This window comes from Solanum dulcamara, chromosome 2 (assembly GCF_947179165.1).
Source record: "Solanum dulcamara chromosome 2, daSolDulc1.2, whole genome shotgun sequence".
Taxonomy (NCBI): Eukaryota; Viridiplantae; Streptophyta; class Magnoliopsida; order Solanales; family Solanaceae; genus Solanum; species Solanum dulcamara.
In genome coordinates, this window is record NC_077238.1 from 80,041,813 (window position 1) to 80,063,405 (window position 21,593).

Sequence of the window (21,593 nt, forward strand, 5' to 3'; positions counted from 1 at the left end):
GTTATTTTCAGTTTTTTTTAGCATTTAACCGGCCAACTTAAAATTATTTTGTATTTAGAATAAGTCTCAAAAATAATTTGTGACCTATTTTTTTTTTAAACCAGTTTTCAAACTTAGAAGCTATAGCTCAATCCAAACATGCTAATTCTCTTATATTAGTGGTGACTACTTGTTGCATCACTAAGAAGCATACAAATGTCGCTTTACCGGCAACTCCTCCGTAAAACCCCGGCGGCCCAAACCCTAAACTACTTTCTCCGATCAGTTTCCACCGCCACCGATTCCACAAACGCCTCCGTACAATCGCATCACACCGACCACCAGCGTAACCACCAGTTCCTTCCACCGAGCGACTACCTGAATTCATGGACAGCACCTAAGGATCCTAAGGAGGCGGAGGCTAAACTCGCCCGTTTGCGTCGTGAATATGCGAAGAAAGTGAAGGAGGTGAGGAAAGAGTACATACAAGAAATGGAGCTTCAGAGGATTGAGAAGATGAGAAAAGATGAAGCTAAAAAGGAGGCTCAGAGGATTGCTAATGAGGAACGCAAGGTTGCTAAAGCTGCTGAGAAGAAAGCGAAGGCGAAGGAAAGAGAGGCTGCTGAAGAGGAATTCCGCAAAACCCTGGTATGTTAATGAAAATTTGAATTTTTTTTCAGTTTTTGTACTTACATTGTTATGATTTTACTTGAATATACCGATTTTTGTTGTCCTAATATTGTGTTTGGTATGGATGAACATGATTTCCAGGGAAAATATCTTCACTGGAAACCATTTTTTGAACATTTTCCCCTGTTAAAGTGGAATATGTGACATGGTAATTTTGGTGTATGTGAACTCAAATTGTTGTACTAATAAGTCAACGTTTGCTGTAATATGATTAGCTATTGATATCTGAGCCTCTGAGGTTATCGTTTATCCTGTATTTTTATTTGTTATACAAGCAAGTTTGCAGAAAATGGATTGTCAAATTGTGCATTTCATTAAGGCAAGGATTAAAAAGTTAGTTTGCGTCGTTGTTAGTCCTTGGATAACTTCTTTGAATTCTCTCAGTCCTAAATTATGTCTCCAGCTTTCTTTTCCTATCCATTCTGAAACAGTGTGATTAATTCACGTTATTCGACACAATAATGATGAGTTTTCTCATTTTATTTGACATCTAAATACTATGTTTCCTTGTACAAATACAAGCAAATCAAATGTTACTTGAGGCTTTCAATTTTTTTTCTGATTAAAACTAAAACCATTCACACTCTCATCTTAACTAGCCAACACTTTGACACTCGATGTGTAATCTAGGATTGTTGTCTCATCCTTTAGCATGTTTCCAAATGCTGATATTTATTTTCTATGTAGATGGTTTGTAGAGACTTTCACTTCACTCTTGCATCTGTTGTTTCTCCATAGATCTTCTATAAAAGTTGCAGGCATTACTAAAAGCTTGCTTAAGCTGTCACTAAGCAGTATATGTTTATTTGTTATTATTTTTAGTAAATTCTTGGTTCAAATTGTCAGTTCCAAGTCTGAGTATAGGAGAATAGTTATGGTTGGTTGATGGTCAGCTTCGAACTAGTCGCCTTATGATAAATCTTTGCAATATGTCTTATTTTATAAGGTGATGTGCCAATTCACAAGCAACTACACCTGCATGACTGCCACCTCTCACCAAGACACATATTAGGTATTTTGCCCCCCCAAGGTTTAGGCAAACAGGGAGAATTCAGCTAGTCTCATCGATACTGTGATAGAGAATTTTGTTCCCAACATTATTAATCCAACTCTTCAATCAAGTGACTTATTAAAAATTTGGATCTCGTTGGTTTTGAGTTGGGCAAATGGGTTTCGAAATACATATCTAAATCTACCTATATTTGTTGTTCATTCTCTCTCTCTCTCTCTCTCTCTCTCTCTCTCTCTCTCTCTCTAACACACACACACACACACACAGAGGGTTTTGGCTGAAAACTGTTGGTGTTGAAGAACCCACAAAACCTTTTTTTGGAAACCTGCAAAACTCATGCTGAATCTCCCACTGCTTTGTCCGCTAGGCAACCTTCAAATATTATAGGCCCAAATGGAGCAAAATAGATGTAAAGGATTCATAAAGCCGGACCAACTAGTCAAGATTGAGATGTAGTAGCAGTAGTTGTTGTGATTTTTACTGCTTGAAGTAGCTACTGGGTGATGGTAGTTTTTCTTAATTGCCATCAGTGAGGAGTCTATGCAAGTATTAGAAGTTCTAGTTAGTTGGTTTAGGATTTACAACAACAACAAACCCAGTATAATCCCATAGTGTGGGGTCTGGGGAGGGTAGAGAGTACGCAGACCTAACCCCCACCTTGAAAGGTAGGGCGGCTGTTTCCGAAAGACCCTCGGCTTTAAGAGAGGACAAGATAAAAGATCAGATAGGGGCAAACATATAGAAAACAAGATGAAAACAGGAATAGCAAAAGGGAAAGTCGTGGTAGAGTGGTCCGGGAAGAAAGAAGCATAACTACAATAAATAAATAAATAAGATAAGATAAGATAGATAAGACAGTCAAAGTACAACGGCGCCACAACTATAAACAACAATACAATGCAGAAATCAAAAGGCAATAAACAATGAGCAGAACTACAACTACTATGGTGCAAAAGATGAATCACTTAGCCTTTAATCCTAATCTGAGTCCTCCACAAAGGAAATTATAGTGCGCTAATGCGCCTACTAATAGGGTAGGATAACGCGACTATGTACTAGCCTTCTACCCGAATGCGGGTCCTCCACACACTCCTATCTAAGGTCATGTCATCGGTAAGCTGTAACTGCGCCATGTCTTGTCTAATCACCTCTCCCCAATATTTCTTCGGCCTACCCCTACCTCTTCTGAAGCCATCCATGGCCAACCTCTCACACCTCCTCACTGGGGCATCTGTGTCTCTCCTCTTCACATGCCCAAACCACATAAGTCGCATTTCCCGCATCTTGTCTTCCACTGAGGCCACTCCTACCTTATCCCGAATAGCCTCGTTTCTAATCTTGTCGCTCCTGGTATGCCCACACATCCATCTCAACATTCTCATCTCGGCTACTTTCATCTTTTGGACGTGAGAGACCTTAATTGGCCAACACTCCGCCCCATATAACATAGCCGGTCTTGGTTTAGGATGTAGTGTAAATGAAAACGAATAAGGTAATATACTAATAGTCAATATTTTTTGTATGATCACTCGATTGTTGGATACAGGCAGACTTAGGGCTTTCATTTACTTGTAATTGTGCTACTGAGAAGTGCCATAAGATACTTTCTTTTGAGGTTAAAAGTATGAAGATATATCACATTTCTTAAAGAACCACAAAAAGGCAGAGAATAAGAATCTGGACTTGTTCTTGCGTCTGATAAATACTGACAAGCAAAGTTGATTAATGTGTTGGACGTGTCAAGTTCTAGGTATCCTATGTTATGAGCTTTGAATGTCTTCAAAGAAGCTTTGTTTCATAAATAAAACTAGAAAAAAGAGTTTTGGTTATGCATGTAAGTCATAGAGTTGCAGAAAATATTAACAAAACAAGGGATGTGAAAGAGTTCTGAAGTTATGCCTGGGAATTCGATATAACATTTGGACAAGATCAAAGATAACTCATTATGCATGTGTTTTGTCGCTTAAAACAAGGAGTGATGTGAATGGAGGGGCTATCACTTCAGAACAATTTCTGGCTCAAATAATGAGATGTTTGTTCTTTGTATCTCAACTTTTGAGGAACTGAATAGTAGCGGCATAATTGTATATTGGATGCTGATATAAGTTATTTTAATCCATATATATATGTGGTATATTTAGTTTTCCATAAATTTGGCACTTCACATAGAAAACATGTGTTTCACTTCACACTTATTTGCTTCAAGCTCCATGGACCTTATTGCTTTTAATAACACTGGTTATTTACAATTTTTTCTGTTACTTGATAACATATGAACTGGAGGCTGGTGAAAAACCTTTGTTCATTGGGCTTTTAAGATCAGAGGTCATTCAGTCTAAACCTCTAGATTTGTGCTCAGGTTTTGTTGAGCCACCCCCTTAGACCTAATCAAACCCTAAGCTTAACTTGTAGGACAAAAAAGTGGTGAATTCAAACTTGGCTATCAACCTGCGTGCCTAGCTATTTATAAGATCACTCAAATATCACGAGTTTTACTTGTTATATACATTGGTAAATGGTTAAATTTCCGAGTGTCTGCAAATTTCGTTAGTCCTGATAATTATGGAGCTACATTGAGACTGAAGTACCTTGGGCCTTAAGATACCGAAAATACCTGGATACAATCAAAGGACACTGGAGATGAATGTTAAAAGATGCTAAAAGTATAAGCAGAGTGGTTCTGAAATTCACCAATTGCTGCTTGTTTATGCAAGTCCTCATTCATGGTTCTTGTTATTTAATTCACACGACTTGAAGATGCTTATATAATGCCTGCCTCTGTAGAGCTATCTCAACTGAATTAATCGAATAGAAGCAGGCTGCAAAGGTCATACATGATGCTAAACCAGTAAGAATGGTAAATGTTGAAGTGCACCGGTAGTTTCTGCTTGATGAATTCTTGCCAAACCTATCTTTTCTGATAGGGCAACTTGCACTTCCTGCAACTACAGAGCCATCACTAGACTAAATACCTGAATTGAAACGAAGAGAAATGAATTTGAGAGAATGCTAGGACTGTAAGCATAATGCTTGATGAAATTCACCCATAAGCTCTTTTACTGAGCCAACAGGACTCTTTCTGAGATGATAAAAAGCTCATTGAATCCGCCATAATATTTATTATATAGGTACAATACTAATCTACAGAAAGTAAATGTGCCTTGTCATCTGTATTTTCTTTTACTCTGTTTTTTACCTTGAACTAAGTGCATGATGAATAAATTTGACTAGCCACTGATATTTGAGGAAGTCGTTTATCCTTTTTATCTTTATTTGACTTCAGTTTGAGTTTGAAAGAGTGAATCATCGTAATATGTAATTCATTGTGGCAAGGTATATTTTGTCATTATAGCTTAGTCCTTGACTATCTTGAATTCTCTCAATCCTATATTACTTGTTTGGTTTCCTTTTCCTATCCATTCTGAAAGTGTCATTTCTTATTAGCCTGGTATCGGAAGATGTAAATTATGTTATACAACACAAGTATTGAGATGGGATTCCTTTCTTCTTCTTTCTTTTGACTTCTTAATACTACTACTCTTTATTTTAAATCCAGACCAATTAAATGTTACTTGTGTTCTCTCATGTTCGTCCAATTTAGATTATGACTGTATATTCTCATCTAATAGCCACTCAAACGTAGATATTCAATGGTTAGCAAGGGGGATTGTTTTCCTTCTAGCAAAGTGTTTTTTTCAAATGCTTAATATAACCTTTTGATGCATGGATGATTTATGTAGAGCCTCTAACTCATGTATACATTCATAATCATGCCTTAATACTTCTAATATATCACATTGTAAGCTATATTTATTGTATAGTGCCACCTCTTCAAGACAGATCCATGCACACGATGAGGTACATTTGTTGGACCTTGTTTACTAAAACACTCCTCAAGTGAAGCGAAGTACCTAGGGATCTGTGTCTTGTTTAAGGGCTCTAATGCACCTCAAGCATGCTTTTAAGAACGTTATTAGTAATCTTTTTTCCTCGCTTTTTTAGAGACTATACATGCAGTTCAATTAGCAGGTTCAACTGTAAAGTAGGTGCAAGAGTGTAGTCTGTTATAGCATTGAGTACATCTTAAGTGCATATAGCTTTGCTTGCAAATATTCTCAATAAGTATAAGTAACATATTCTGTGCTTTAATTTTTACGTTTGCAGCTTAAAGAAAGACAGGAAAAGCTTGAATATTGGAGGATGAGGGAGAAGAACTTCTCTAAGAAGAAGAAAGAGAAAAATGATCTTCTACGACGACAAAGTTCCATATGGATTGATGAGAAAGAGTTGGAGAAAAAGGCACTTGAGGCTATTGTTGACTCTATTCAACTTTGAATTGTTTTCTTTCTCAAATTTTTTTGGTCGGAGTGTTGTGTTATTGGTAGGACTGTTTTGATGAATAAATTCGAAAATGTGTACTTGGTTAGGATTCTCTCCCTTACTGCTGAGAAGATTTGAGGAAATTGACTCATCGACTGTTCTTCCATAGCCAAATATGGCAAAAAGTTTACTGTATAACTGACTTTGGGACACTTGACAGTGAAAAAATGCTTTCATTTCACTCTAGCCACCAAACATTGTTGCTATGTCAAATGCCAGAGTGGATCCTAAAAGGCTACCATTTCCTCACATTTATCTTGAATCGAGATTTTTTGACTCAAAATATATGAAATTTCTTATTTTCCGCAGATGATTAGATCCTGTAACTAGGGGTTTGCGCTATCAATAATGAAGAGACATAAGCATTACCTCTAGATCTAATCCATATTCCATGGCCTCTCCATTTTCTCAAAATTTTTGACCAAATATACAATTGCAACATAAGCAGGAAAAATTAAACATTTCTTTGATTATACAGATGTGCTACGCCAGATAATGAGCTTAAAACCACTTTTGTGGGCACTTGCATAATAGCAAAATAAACCATATTTATAACATTTACTAAATTGCAAAAACATTAGAAAAAAGACTATTAGTCATGTCAGCCTTCTAGAAAAGTATAAATATATGGTACATCAGTAGACCACTAATTTTACAGTAAAAAATTTGATCAATACCCCAAAACCAGTCAAAACTAATTCAAACTTTCATTTACATATCTGCAAAATGGAGAAGACAAAATTTAGTGCTGGCACTTGATCTTTGGTGCCATTTCATGTGACGTTTTTTTTTCTTACAGGCTGAGTCCGGAGAAATAACTTGTGCTACTGAGCTTTTGGTTTGTGGATCTTTACGTATGGGAAAAATCCGACGAAGTGCTTGATTTTTGGATTCCATTCTCTTTGCTGAGCACGACAGTACATCAAGAACGTATTTGCGAAGTACACATTAAAACCCATAAGGACATGCCATAGTGCATGACCTTGGGGATTGAAGTACCAGCGTGAAATGTGCTTGCAGTATAGACGATCACACAGCCAGCAGACAGCTCCAACTAATAAAGTGGCCACATATAACTTTGCAAGCTGCTTTGCGGATCTGTCTTCTGTATGAATGTAATACTTATATGTGCGAGGAATGCATAGAAGGCACAATAGTGCATAATGTAGCATGAAACCAATACCAAAGCGAATCTGCGAATGCAGAATGGCAAATGCTACACCATAAAGGAACAAAAATGTGGGCATTGTAGTCTTGTAATGCCAATCTGGTGAATAAATGATATAAATGTATAGAAGCATTTCCCAGACCATGGGCGTCTCATCACCTTGCTGTTGCCTATCAATTTAAATCATGGATCATAATAAATTAGAAAAACGATCAAAGTTGAGCACATATGAGCAAGTATTGTCCAACATTATGGATATATGACAATTGTTTCCCATCCATTCTGTATGCACAAGGAAAAATATAGTTTTATCTAACCCGAAACTTTAATATCAGGCAGCATTCACACAACAAGCAAGAGGGATACTAAAGAAGGTCAAGTTGGTATCTGGTTAATAGTCAGCTTTATCCTGTTATGCAGCAAATTAACAAATATGAGACTATGGGCAATCATTTATGCAATATTTAAATCCAATGGAGCTACACCGTTCAGTGTTGAAATGCTAACAATTCCCTTATGTAGCTTTTGTACTTTGTTTCGGTATAAAATGGAAACACCTATTTGATTAGAGATAGGTCGATAGATTTTCTAAACCATATGTGGCCTCTTTTTTGGGGTGGGGGGTGGAGGGGGATTGATTTAAAGAGGAAAAAGTCAAACAATACACATGGTTTGAAGAGAAACAAAAAGGAGATGGCCAAAAAGAATCAAATAAATGTATCATATACAGATATGAATTCTTTTCAAGACAAGATGCAACAAGAGAAAAGCTCATCCTAATTATCTATTATCAAGTTTACTTACCAAAAAGGACAATAAACGATCTTTTCTCAGCGTTAAATAAATAAATAGGTATTAAGGTCAATTTCTTTTTACCAAGATTTAGGCTTCCAATAGTCCTATAACATTCTATTAGCTTCTTAGAAAGTTCGATGTAGTGAATGAGACCGAATAAGATTCTCATCATTTGACTAATTTTAGGTACTCATGTCAATAACAGATTCCCTTCTTCATGCTCCAATGTGGGTAATAAATAACAATAAACCAACTATATAATAAAAGAAATGAGAAATATGGGAGACAGTGCTTACATCTGCCCCAACGTGGCATGATATATCATGCTCCCTATAGCAAGTATTATATTTGACATATGAAGGACACTGAACCTTTTCTCAAACCGCTGTCTGAGGGCATTCACAAGACCAATCAAAGCCAAAATAATGCATGGGACATTTGATATGGTATTAAAGAACTCTGCAATATAGGAGGAGCGGACATAATTTAGCTCACACCACTCTTTGGTAGATGTTACAGGACCCCAAAAGCTTGAAATGTCATCTGCCATTTTTCAAAATATATATGTACCTGTGATGAAATAATCACCTAGTGAGCAGTTGCAATATTTCTTTGACAAAGATACAACTCCAATTTTCTGTGTAATGATAATAGTCAAAGCATGTCTCATTAATTACTGTCATACCACGAAATCAAATTCTCAGTACTTCACTACACGAGGAAGAGAATCCACAATACCAAATATAGAGACAATACGGCATTTGTGATGGAGTTTTTGAATAGCTAATATGTGCACGAACAATATTAACGAATCAATTAATAAAAAAAAAGAATAACGAGATTATATTTGCTAAGCCAATACAAGCTTTTTCTGGTCCTCCCAAATAACATCAAGAACAAAAGGTTTTACCAATTTTAGTTTAACAAAATTTTAATCAAAAGTCCATTTACCATGTTTAAACCAATTTAGTACATGGCATGCACACATCTTGGATTCTATTAGTAAACTTCATAGCAATCTGGGCTATGTCTATGGCCTATCAACAAAGGGCAGATGCAAGAGACTGGAAAACAGAATCATCAAACAATTTTCCACAACAAAGAAGCATGTAGTATCATCATTCTCCATGCTTAAACCAATCTAACTACTTATCACAGAAAGCAGAGGCATTTAATATTTGTTTGAAGTGAAAATCAATGTCCTCAGAAAATATCAGTACATCATCAATGTAAACAATGGATATATGGCTGATATGATTAAAAATATTATTCATAATGTTCTGAAATTCAGAAGGGGCGTTTTTCAACCCAAAAGGCATAACATTCCATTCATATTGTCCAAACGGGACATTGAAAGCAGTTTTATATTTATTGTTAAGCAAAATGATCTTGTTGTCAGTGCAAAAAGATCAAATTTTTTCAAACAAAAAATCCGATTTCTTGGCCATGATTTGTACCAAGGCACTTGTAAACCTATTTGCAGAGCCATTGAGTTTTCTGACAAATTTCCAGATGTGATCACTGATAAAACTCAGTTGCAAAGGTTCCTTGGAAGCTTTAATTATGTTGCAGATTTTATTCCTAAAGTCAGACAGATCTGCAAACCTCTTTATGACAAGTTGAAGAAAACCCCTATCCCCTGGGGTAAAGATCAAACCTCTGCTTTTATAAAGATCAAAGAAATGGTTAAAAACCTTCCTTGTTTAGACATTCCTAACCCTGACTATTTTATGATTGTCGAAACTGATGCTTCTGATGTTGGTTATGGAGGAATTCTTAAACAAAGAAAATCCCCTGAATCAATTGAGCAATTAATTCATCATACTTCTAGAATTTGGAATTCTGCTCAAAAGAACTATAGTACTGTAAAAAAGGAAGTCCTTTCTATAGTTCTATGTGTCACTAAGTTTTAAGATGACTTGATCAACAAAGAATTCCTACTTCGAGTAGATTGTAAGTTTGCTAAAGACATCTAACAAAAGGATGTTAAAAATCTAGTCTCTAAGCAAATATTTGCTAGATGGCAGGCCTTATTATCCGGCATTGATTTTCAAATTGAGTATCTCAAGGAAGAAGACAATTCTCTCCCAGATTTTCTAACCAGAGAATTTTTGCAGGGTAAAACATGAGACCGGCAACAAGGCCATCATCAAGCAGTCCCTTCAAGGGAAGAGGAGCAGCAAAGACCCCTTCAGCTAAACCTTTTGACATAAGGCCAGCTCTGAATGATCAAAACAGATATTTGGCTTTGGCTCAACTGCCTCCTATAACTCCGATGCATATCCTCCTTTGCCCTCGAGCTCTTCATCAAACCTCCTAGTTTTGAAAAAACCATTTCTACAAAGCCCAGTTCCTACTCTCACTCAGGAAAACAAAGATTTTTTCAAACCCAGACCAAAGACAGTCATACTATGAAAACTCCTGAAAGTTTCGCCGAAGCAGTTGCACCACCAACAACTTCCAATTCAAAAGCCAAAGAAAAAGAGAAATTTGATCTTGTTTCTTTGCAGGTCTCACCAATCCTTGCTATAGACAAGGAATATCGAAGTTAAACACTTGCTCAAGCCCCTGTATACTAGCAGGAATTATGTGGAAACTGAAAAATCCCCTCAAGACAAGGAAGTTTTATGAATTTATCCTTGTTGATACTGGTTCTATTGAAAGAGAACATGAACCTGTTGATAAAAATGATCCGGATAGCATTACCTATTCAAAATTTACTATTAAAAAGATTTTGACACCTTTTGAATGGCAGGTTGACCATTTGCATACTCCTATCAATTTTTCCAGGGAGCATCAACCCCAAACTTTTAATTGGCATGATTATAAAAATGTGTGGTTTAACTTTTTGTATTTACGGCCATCATCTCACACATGGTTTGTAAAATACAGCCCAGAAATTACTAAAACCATTATCCCTAGATGGTTCTATGAATGGTGGAACTATTTTGGAGGTAACAGACAAGTTTTACCAAAACTTTTTCTTGACAGATTTAATCAATTTCAAATTGATCAAGGCATTTCTACCCTTCCAGAACACATTCAAATGTGTAAATATTTTATTCAAAAATAATTCCTTATATTATAAGTTGGACCTTTGTTGTTGCTGAATTTGACGGGATCATATACTTATCAAAGGAAGTTCTTATCAAAGGATGGTCTCCAGCTCCTAAGGAGTCTCAACAACCTTTGTAGAAAGGTTCTTCGTCAAAGAAATCACCAAAGAGTGATTTAAAGAAAAGACTGTAAAAGGCTTTGTCAGAATTAGACGATGATCCAGATGAGGAAGCTATAATAAAGCTATAGCTATATCAAACAATTTCTTTGACATCCTGCTAAAACATAACCTTCCAAACAGTGAACCAGCCAGGGGAATTCGACGTGGGTGGAAAGAGCATCTGAAGGGTTACTAGGTGTTATGTGTCCACTGAATTAATTTTTTTTATGAAGAATATGTCAACTGAATTAAGAAAGTGTCAACCACTTGCTCCTTCAAGTACAATTGAAACAGCAGACGATCTGTGGAGTGTGTTTTTCTCAACTTTTGTACTAGTCTGGATCATGCCTCACAGCATATCACGGAAGTTTATGAGAGCTGGTATTCATGGAAAGTTAATAAAGCCATCATGAAAATCTTGTTAATGGTGCCTGCTAGTATTGATTGTATAAACACTCTAGTTATAGCTTAATATTTCGTATATGAACTGACTCAATCTCGCTTTTGTGATTTTTGCTCTCGCATCTGCTTGATGCTGTTAATGAAATCTACTTACTTCATCAAAAAGAGCATCTGAAGGTTACTTTTCCAAACATGATCACAAGTCACACATCGACCCGGGAAATCACAAATAATATGTATCACTAATTTTATGCCTTGATGTTTTTTGGCAACACAAGCGCCATAGAACTCTATGTTTACACCCAACTCCATCTCGGCTAGCATCTTCCTCTCAAGGGTAAGGGGCTTAATTGTTGAAAGAAAATCTTTTTCCCAACTATATTTCTATCTTAAAGTAGATAATGACATTTCAAAGAACTATTTCTGAGAATTCTTACTATATTAGTCAATTTCTCTCACATGTATAATTGGTGCATAAACTTTGCACTATCTTTCATCCAAATCCCAAATTTGACAAAGGATGTGTCCTTTATACTTTGCTAGAAATGGCTGAACTCGTAGAAAACCAACATATATCATCAACTCCTTCACCTCAAGGAATTTGTCCCCGTAAAACTCATGCCCACAAGTATTCTCTGTTAGATTTGATATCTTAACCATGATCATGAGCAAGTGCATAAATATACTCCTAAAAGATAAGTGTATATAGGAAGTGGTGTTGTGAACTATCTGGCTACCTTCAAAACTAACTATCAATTCATTGTCCGCTAAATCATGTATTCGACATTAACTGAAGTAGCCAAAAAATTGGTAATAATTGTCAGCAAAAATCAACTCCAAACCTCATATAAACCCAACACAACTGAATACCTTCCTACCGAAATTAAAACTTTAAGATCAACATGAACAGAATTTTCAATTTATTCATGTATTCGACATTACTAGTCAAAATTGATAATAATTAGCAAAAATCATCTCAGATAAACCCTCATTCCCCAACTTAACACAAATGGATACCTTCCTACCGAAATTAAACTTTAAGATCACCATGAACAGAATTTTCAATTAATTCATGTATTCGACATTAATAATCAAAATTGACAATAATTAGCAAAAATCACCTCATATTAACATCATTCCAAACTTATCACAAGAAAGATCCCATTCCTATCGAAATTAAACTTTAAGATCACCACAAAAAAAATTGTCCACTAACTCACGTATTCTACATTCATTGAAATAGTCAAAATTGCTAATAACTAGTAAAAATCACCTCATATAAACCCTCATTTCCAACTTATCACAAAACAGATCCTGTTCCTACCGGAATTAAACTTTAAGATCACCACCAACAAAAATTTCCATTAATTCACTATTCACGTATTCTACATTCATTGAAATAGTCAAAAATTGATCATAATAAGCATAAATCACCTCATATAAACATCATTCCAAACTTACCACATACACAACAAAACAACAAATCTAGTTCGGTAGTTCCTACCGAAAAAAAACAAAATTGAGATCACCGCCTAACAAAATTCGACAACAGAATACAACAAATAAAAGAATCCAAGAGCATTAACATCAAATATGTATATAATAAGTATTATATCAATTTATATCATTGATTTATCAGGTACATAAAATCCAAGCAAATAAAGTACAAATTTCACCTTTCAAATCAGATGCAATCCACCGTTGAGCTTCTGTAAATCTGTAGAGATTTGCTCCCGCGATATACATACATATGTATATATATATATATATATATATATATTTGTATATAATATACACACAGCGATCTTCTTCTTCTTCTCCTCTCTCGCTAGGGTTAAGAAAAAAAAAGCATAAAAAAATGGATATGTAAATATTAAAAAGGAAGGAAAAAGGAGATGCTAATATAATGGGGCGGAATTCGGATTTGAGACATTTTTGAGGCGCGTGAGAGAAATATTTAAATGTAACTTCGTGTGAAGCGTTGATTATGTCTGGACGGGTTTTGGATTTTAATTAAAATCAAACCAAATTCAAAAGAAAATTGATTTGATTCGATTTAAACTGATTTTCATTCAAATTATAAACACTGTTAATTAGTGTTTGGCTTCAAATTCTCAAATATGTATGACAAGTTATTTTTGGATAAAGTTTCACTATGTATTTTGGCTATAATTATTTTTAAGAATATTTGACTATTTCAAAATATATTATTTTATATTTGTAAATTTTAAAAAATTATTTAAAATACCTTTAAGTTTGTGTTATCATTTTATAATGAACATGTTTTGTTAAAAAAAATCTTATAATATAATTGATAACAATCATTAACAAAATAATAATATGGACAAAAGCAAAATACATTAATCACATTAAAAATAAATTGTTCTTTTTTCTCAATCTTGTCACTCAAACTATTTTTTTCGGAGGAGTTGGTAACAAACTATTCTTTTATTAATAGATAGAGATGTTATTTAATGGTGTTGGTTGGCAACGTTAATGGAGTAAGTTGGTAGATAAATATTAATTGAAATTAAAAAATTATGGATGTTTTTATAAAATATAAAAGTTTGGGTAATTTTTAAATTTTTAAAAATTTCCAAATATTAGAACTTGGGATGTTTGTCAAATATATTTGTCAAGTTATATGGCCAAATACTAATTTCCAAGTTTTTTTCAAGTTTTTCCCAAAATATTTGGGGCCAAAGGGCACCTTAAGAATGGGAAAATATTTAATTCGCATTTCAAAGATATTAACCGGATTAAGCTGAATTTGAAAATTAATATGAGTGAAGTCAAAAGTTACTTGGACTAAAATATTGATCATAATCAACTGCTCAATTCTTACTAATATGGTCAATGAAGAATGATTTTAATTTTTAACTTCTATTATTAAAATTCACTTAGAATGAAATATAATTAGCTAGTGTGAACCGTATCTAATTAGTCATTGTTAACAACAAAATTTTGCAAAACTTGCTAATCATATATCGTGAAGTTTTAAAATCAACGTGGATTGTACTGTGATGATATCTCAGCTTCAAGTCATGAAAATGAAAAAAATCATACTCTCATAGATGACCTTTAAAATTGATAAATCTAAATTTAATCGAACTCCAATACAAATGGAAAAAAAAAAATCATAAGTTGTAAAAAGACAAGAATATGATAGAAAAGAGAAGCTTTTGCCAAATACCATTTCTTGAAATTAACATTATACCATTTTTTGTTTGTTCTTTCTTATTTTGGCACTTCCAAATTAGTTATAAAAAGGGAAACAAATTAAACTTTGGCATTAAGAAAATTTGTAAGTTTCTATACATATGTGGCTTTGATGAGAAAACAAATTACAACAAGTTTAGTAGTTGCTATTTTCTTTGTCTCAACAGTTTTTGCAAGGAATATTCAGCAAATTTTGAGTGAAAATGAAGATGGAATTTGTATATCTATGGTGGAAACTCAAGGCTATGGTTGTGAAGAACATAAAGTATGTTCAATACCCTATAATTTGCGCACAAGGCTCGTTTGATACGAGAGATAAGGGATAATAATCACGGGATAAAATAAAAGATTATTTTATCTTGTGTTTGATTGGGTTATTAGTTAGATTTGAGATTATTTATTCCATGATATGTACTATAACGACGGAATAAATTATCTCATATATATAATGGAATAAATTTATCTATCTCATCTCCATACCAAATGATCCCTTATAGAATTGGTGTACTACTTAAACAAAGAGGAATTACTGATGAAACTTTTTTTTAACCAAACAACAAAATTTGTTGCTAGTTTTATTTAGTTGATGAAATATCAGATTTGTCTATTAGCTACGAGTAATTTAACGACATATTTTCGATGAAACTCATAGCTAATTTCATTTTTTTAATTGTGTACTGGTGACTATATTATACATTTGGGCATTTTTTTTATTTGGTTATTTTCTTTTAGGTGATAACAGATGATGGTTATATTTTGAGTTTACAAAGGATACCTAAGGGAATATCTGGAAAGGCAGCAACTAAACCACCTGTTCTTCTACAACATGGACTATTAATGGTATAATAAATTCTTCACTTTGATTTTAACTATACTCATATTCTTTTGCTTGACATTGACTAAAGGGACGAAATTCGGTGCACAAAGCATCCAACGTTCACCCAAAATTTGAGAAGAATCACATTTTAAGGGGTGTGATGTAGACAATCTACTTTAATCAAGCATTAGTACGCTCGTAATTACTTCTATGACTCAAACATGTGACCTATAGGCCACATGGGAATAACTTTACCGTTGCTCCAAGTTTCAAATATTTATTTATTTTCAATAACTTCAAATATTACTTCATCCTTTTTTCTCCTCATCTCAACCAAATCATGTTCAAACACCTATTTTTTGTGGTCAGCTCATAAGACTTTTAGTGATGACAGCTGATAGATCGCGACAAATGCTTTTCCAAACCAAATTTTATCATTGGTGGAAAAGCGAAATTTAGTACGTAGGCCGTCACTAAAATGCTAAAAAAAAATTTGTGGCAATCGCTACTAGAACTATCATTTCTTTTGCAAACTTTATCATTTTTGAGTCACCGTCAAAAGTCTCAATTGTTACACCAGGACAGGATCTAGAAGATAGTGATTTCAATTCTCTCGGCAAAAAATTACATGGTATATATTAGGTATTTTTTTAAAAAAAATTTATGTATATATATTGATTTTGAACCTCCTAAACGTAAGATTAGAAGTTGATTTAGTGATTGAAAGGGTTCAAAATTTACCTTGAGATTTCAAGTTGAAATCTCTAGCTCTAGTTACGGACTAGCGACTACTTTCCATGGCGACCATAAGATCGAGTGCTACTATAACTATCACTTATTTTAACAAACTTTTCATTGTTTGAGTACTCTCCATGAAGAGCCTTAATTATTGAGGTACTTTAACCATAAAGTTGTCACTAAAAAATGCATTTCTTGTAGTGTTAACGAAGTTAAGCCTTCATTTTTTCAGATTTCACCTGTGATATTACATTTGATATGTTATTATTGCTGTAATAGTCAAAATGTTAATCTAAGACGTTATTTTTTTACGATTAATTACAGGATGGAATTACATGGTTGCTAAATCCTAGAGATGAATCATTAGCTTTCATTCTAGCAGATGATGGTTATGATGTTTGGATTGCAAATACAAGGGGAACTAAATATAGCCAAGGACATACATCACTTAGCCCTCAAGATCCAGTTCAGTTTCATTAATATATTATTTGCACTATATATTATCTCATATTTATTATTTAAAAATTAAAAAAAAAAGAAGAAGCCAAACAACAATTTCTATAATTTAATATGTTTTTTTACAGGAATATTGGGAATGGTCATGGGATGAATTGGTGGATTTTGATTTACCTGCTACATTTAAACATGTTCATGATCAAACTGGCCAAAAATTACACTATGTTGGTCATTCTTTGGTGATTTTCTTGCCCCCTTTTTTTAAATAGCATTTCTCACAGCCTTTTCTTGATGTACGAAATGGGGTTCATTTCAGAGAGTGATTTTTTTTCTCGAAAAATTATCTAAATACATATTTTATTTTATTATAATCTCAAAATTTTCAAATATTTCCTCTCGAATACATCACTCTCCTCTCGCTGATACATTTATATCCCCCTCTCGAATACATCCCTCCCTTATGTATCTGGATGATCTATCCCCTCTTTGATACATCTCTATCCCCTCTCGGATCATCGTTCCCTATGTATCTGGATGTCTGCTGATGTATCCGAAATCCATAAATTTTAAGGAATTTTTGTAATTTGAAAAAAAGTAAGTAAATAATGTAATTAACTTTTAACACTATATAATCTATGTAAATTACACTTTTTTTTCCACACCAAAGTCATGAAACTAATTTTTATCATAGTGTTTATTGGCCACTTTCAACCCCATCTTTAAAGAATAGTCAATTGTCACGGAGTTTCACTCGTAGAATTTGAAATTTATGAAAAAAATGAAATAATTATTTTTTTTATTCCATAAACTGAGAAGTGGCTACGTGTGAGTTTTATCCCTTAAAATTCCTAGTCTGGAAAAATTATTAGTCGAACCTCGAAAATCCAAATTTGACATTGGCTAATGGATAATCAGAGTAATGTACAAAAAGTTGTTATTTTTGTCCATAATAATAATTAATAGTTATGTTACTTTCGTGCAATAAATTAAAATTTTGATGATGGCCATCAAGTTAACACTCTCAAAAATGTGAATTTTACACAAATAGATAATAGTATGTTTGAAAGATAATTAATATGTTTTTATTTTATTTTTTTGAGGTCTCAGGGGACTTTGATTGCATTTGCAGCAATTTCAGAAAATAAGCTAGTAGACATGTTGAGATCAGCAGCTTTGTTAAGCCCAATTGCTTATTTGGGCCAGATAAAATCTCCTCTTGCAAAAAGTGCTTCTCAAGATTTTATAGCTGAGGTAAATTAAAAGGGCTAATTTTATTTGAAAAAATTATCTAAATACACAACTTATTTTATCATATTCTCTAAAAATTTTTACCATTTGAAAAAATTATAAAAATCCCTACTCTCTTTTATTCTCGAATACATCACTTTATGCGATGTATCGATGGGATACATCACTTTACGTCCTGATACATCACGTAAAGTGATATATCCCATCGAGATACGATGTATCGGGATATTTTTGGGATGTATTCAGATTCCACCAAATTTAAGAGATTTTTGTAATTTAGAAAATAATAGTGATATGATGTAATTAGCTTTTAATACTATGAGATTTATGTAATCCCTACATTTTATTTCAATCCTCCCGTTTGGCCATAGATTTTGAGAGTATTTATCAAACAAACAAAAAATTGAAAATATTATTTGTTCATAAAATTTGATCAGTTTTTAAAAAGTTATCTTCAAAAAAAATCAAATTCCAAAAACTGATTTAGATCAGTTTTTGGATTTTCTGGTGAAATTTCACTTCCACTCCCAAAACTTCGATTTTTGTAAAATAAAATGCATATCCAAATACAAACTTCAGAAACTCTTTTCTTTTTTTCAAGTTTTTTTATAGTCAGACGCTTAGTTAGTGTAACTTTAATTACACTTCAATAAAGGTTGGTAAACATTTCCTTTTTTATGTTTTTTTTACAGGGTTTGTATTGGTTGGGAGTCCATGAATTTGATCCAAGAGGGTAAGATATTCCACCAATTAATTTGACCAAACAAACAAAGAATCTTCTGTTACATTTTGGCTCAAAAGTTGTCCTATTTCGAATAGTTCAAGAGCAAAATAGGTTCACTTTCTTTTGTTCTCTAACAATCGTCTATTTCGAATAGTTCAAAGTAAAATAGGTTCACTAGCAATTGTTAGGCATTTTTGAGCTAGTTGACCAATAATGAGGATATTTTTGAGCGAAACTCATAACTGAGGGTAGAGATTACGTATTTTAAATAGTTCAGGAGTATTTTTGATCATTTTCTCCTTCTTTTATAAGTAGCTATTTATCTCACATCAAAAATACACATTTCATGTCTTATAAATTCATTTGGAATTTGACTTTTGGCTGAATTAAACAGAGAGGCTGTTGTCACACTTTTGGAGAAAATATGCCAAGATCCAGGCAACAATTGCAGTGACTTGATGACTTCTTTTACTGGTATATCCAAATTCTTCACCAACTCAATCTTTTCCATTTCTTTGAATAAATTACACATATGATCGATCGACTAAAAATAATTATATTCGTTAGTCAAATATACAAAAAAAAACTATTTTGTATCAAAAATATATATTTGGCGTATATCATACATTAATATACAAAAATTATATACATTTTTGGAATATGATATTTATGTCAAATTCTCATTTTCTTTTTGTAATTTTTATTATTTGTGATGGTAGGCCCAAATTGTTGTTTGAACTCTTCAAGAACTGATATTTTTCTTGAGCATGAGCCACAAGCAACATCAACCAAAAACATGGTCCATATAGCCCAAAGTAAGTTTGCTAATTTCAATGCAGATCATGAATACACATAAAAAATTGAAATTTCGGACTAATTTAACGTATGATCACTTAACTTTACTACAATAACAATGAAGTAACAACTTTTTTTAATCGAATTAAAGTAATCAAACCATGTGTGAATTTCTCTAATAGTATGCAAATGATCGGAAGGTCAAATTGACTTTCGACGCCAGGTTATGCCATGTCACTCGCCACGTTATCACCTTGTCACTTCGTAAAATTCCACCTCATAAATAAAAGAAATTTTCATAGTGCAAAATTTTGAATACCCAAACATTTTCAAGAAAATAAGACAAAAGAAAATCTATTTTGTGGATTTCTTTTTCATATTCTGTGACGTGGAATTTAAAGAGTGACACGTCATAATTGAACGTGAAAAATTTGACTTTGAGTGAATTGCTCATAAAATACAAATGATCGAAAAGTTCAGGAAGCATACGTAAAATTAACCCTAAAAAAATTTATGAGCAATTCTTTTTCATATACGTCTTTGAACGGAGCTGCAATCAATGGCAGAATAGAGTGGTTGATTGAACACCTTCTTAGAAAATTATACTGTATATATAAATCAAAGATTATTTTTTATATATTTATAAAATCGTGATTTTTCTTATCAAATTTTATGGCTTCGCCACTGCTCGGACGAGAATGAATATCACACAAAAAAGTCAATATCAAGTTACCTAATGGAATGTTTAATCGATCCATTCTGAATCGACCAAATTGATACGAAAATTATAACATGGAAAAATCACAAAAAAAATTATGACTTATTTGAATAATCCAATGACCTAGGATAATGTATTGATTAATTGTAATTTTTGGACAGTGACAAGAAAAGGGATCATAGAAAAATTTGATTATGGAAGTGATGAAGAAAACAACAAGCACTATGGCCAACCAATTCCTCCACAATACATAATGTCAAATATCCCAAATAATATCCCTCTTTTTTTAGCCTATGGAGGGGCAGATTATCTTTCTGATGTGAATGATGTGAAGACCTTGTTGGATAAATTGCAAAATCATGATCCAGACAAACTTGTGGTGGAATACAGAGAAGATTATGCACATGCTGACTTTGTTTTTGGTACAAATGCTAAAGAAATTGTGTATAATCCTATGATGGCCTACTTTAAACTTAATTAAGAAGATTATATAAGTAAATATAATACTAATTGTGAGTCAAAGTTGAATAAGTAGTATTGCACTTTCTCTCTTTTATTTTAATTAGCCCCTATATCAAATATAGTTATTTCAATTTATGAAATCAAGCGAATTTTATTAGGGTAATTTACAAAAATCCCATTAGTTAAGTACCCCCTTCCCTTCCCTCCGTTCTCACTAATTTGGTTCGATCTGAATCGTTCCAATTGAAACGATGAACATTACTAGGCGTGGACAAATATTTAGCCCGTATTTCGAGGGTGTCAAATGAACAGAATGAGATGAATTTGGAGGTTAATATGAATTAAAAGTTACTTGAACTAAAATGCGGATCATAACTCAATCCGCTCAATTCTTACCAAGTTTTAATTTTTAATTTCTATTATTAAAATTCACTTAGAATGAAATACAATTAGTTAGTGCTGACAGTATATAATTAGTCATTGTTAACAACAAAAATTGATAATCATATATCGAGATGTTGAGTTCGAACGCTCAAAATGAAAAAAATCATATTGAAAGCACCGCCGCGGCCCATAGAATTGGCCTCTATTTCAACAGTTTTTGCAAGGAATATTCTGCAAATATCGAGCGAAAATGAAGATGGAAGTTGTACATCTATGGTGGAAACTCGAGGCTATGGTTGTGCAAAATTCAGATCAAACCAATAACCCGAACCAATTTTCGGTTTATTGGGCTAACGAGATCAGTTGATGAAAAAATGTTTTGACTTGGA

At 33.3% G+C, this 21,593-nt stretch overlaps 3 protein-coding genes across 3 annotated transcripts; 2 read left to right on the forward strand and 1 right to left on the reverse strand.

Annotated features, from left to right (window-relative positions):
• The first annotated feature begins 105 nt into the window (after positions 1-105).
• LOC129880958 (protein PXR1) lies at positions 106-6,247 on the forward strand. The gene is made up of 2 exons (XM_055955237.1): positions 106-627; positions 5,846-6,247. Exons 1-2 carry the CDS (start codon positions 196-198, stop codon positions 6,014-6,016), a joined length of 603 nt encoding a protein of 200 aa, XP_055811212.1. The 5' UTR covers positions 106-195; the 3' UTR covers positions 6,017-6,247.
• Positions 6,248-6,557: 310 nt separating this feature from the next.
• LOC129880959 (alkaline ceramidase-like) lies at positions 6,558-13,541 on the reverse strand. The gene is made up of 3 exons (XM_055955238.1): positions 13,320-13,541; positions 8,321-8,594; positions 6,558-7,399 (listed from the first exon to the last, which is right to left on the reverse strand). The coding sequence occupies exons 2-3, from the start codon at positions 8,572-8,574 to the stop codon at positions 6,886-6,888; spliced, it is 768 nt and encodes a 255-aa protein (XP_055811213.1). The 5' UTR covers positions 8,575-8,594; positions 13,320-13,541; the 3' UTR covers positions 6,558-6,885.
• On the forward strand, positions 10,436-20,839 carry LOC129873663 (triacylglycerol lipase 2-like). The gene is made up of 10 exons (XM_055948798.1): positions 10,436-10,571; positions 15,030-15,127; positions 15,595-15,702; positions 16,742-16,882; positions 17,002-17,112; positions 17,981-18,124; positions 18,814-18,854; positions 19,240-19,319; positions 19,565-19,660; positions 20,520-20,839. Exons 1-10 carry the CDS (start codon positions 10,436-10,438, stop codon positions 20,837-20,839), a joined length of 1,275 nt encoding a protein of 424 aa, XP_055804773.1.
• The last annotated feature ends 754 nt before the right edge of the window (positions 20,840-21,593 follow it).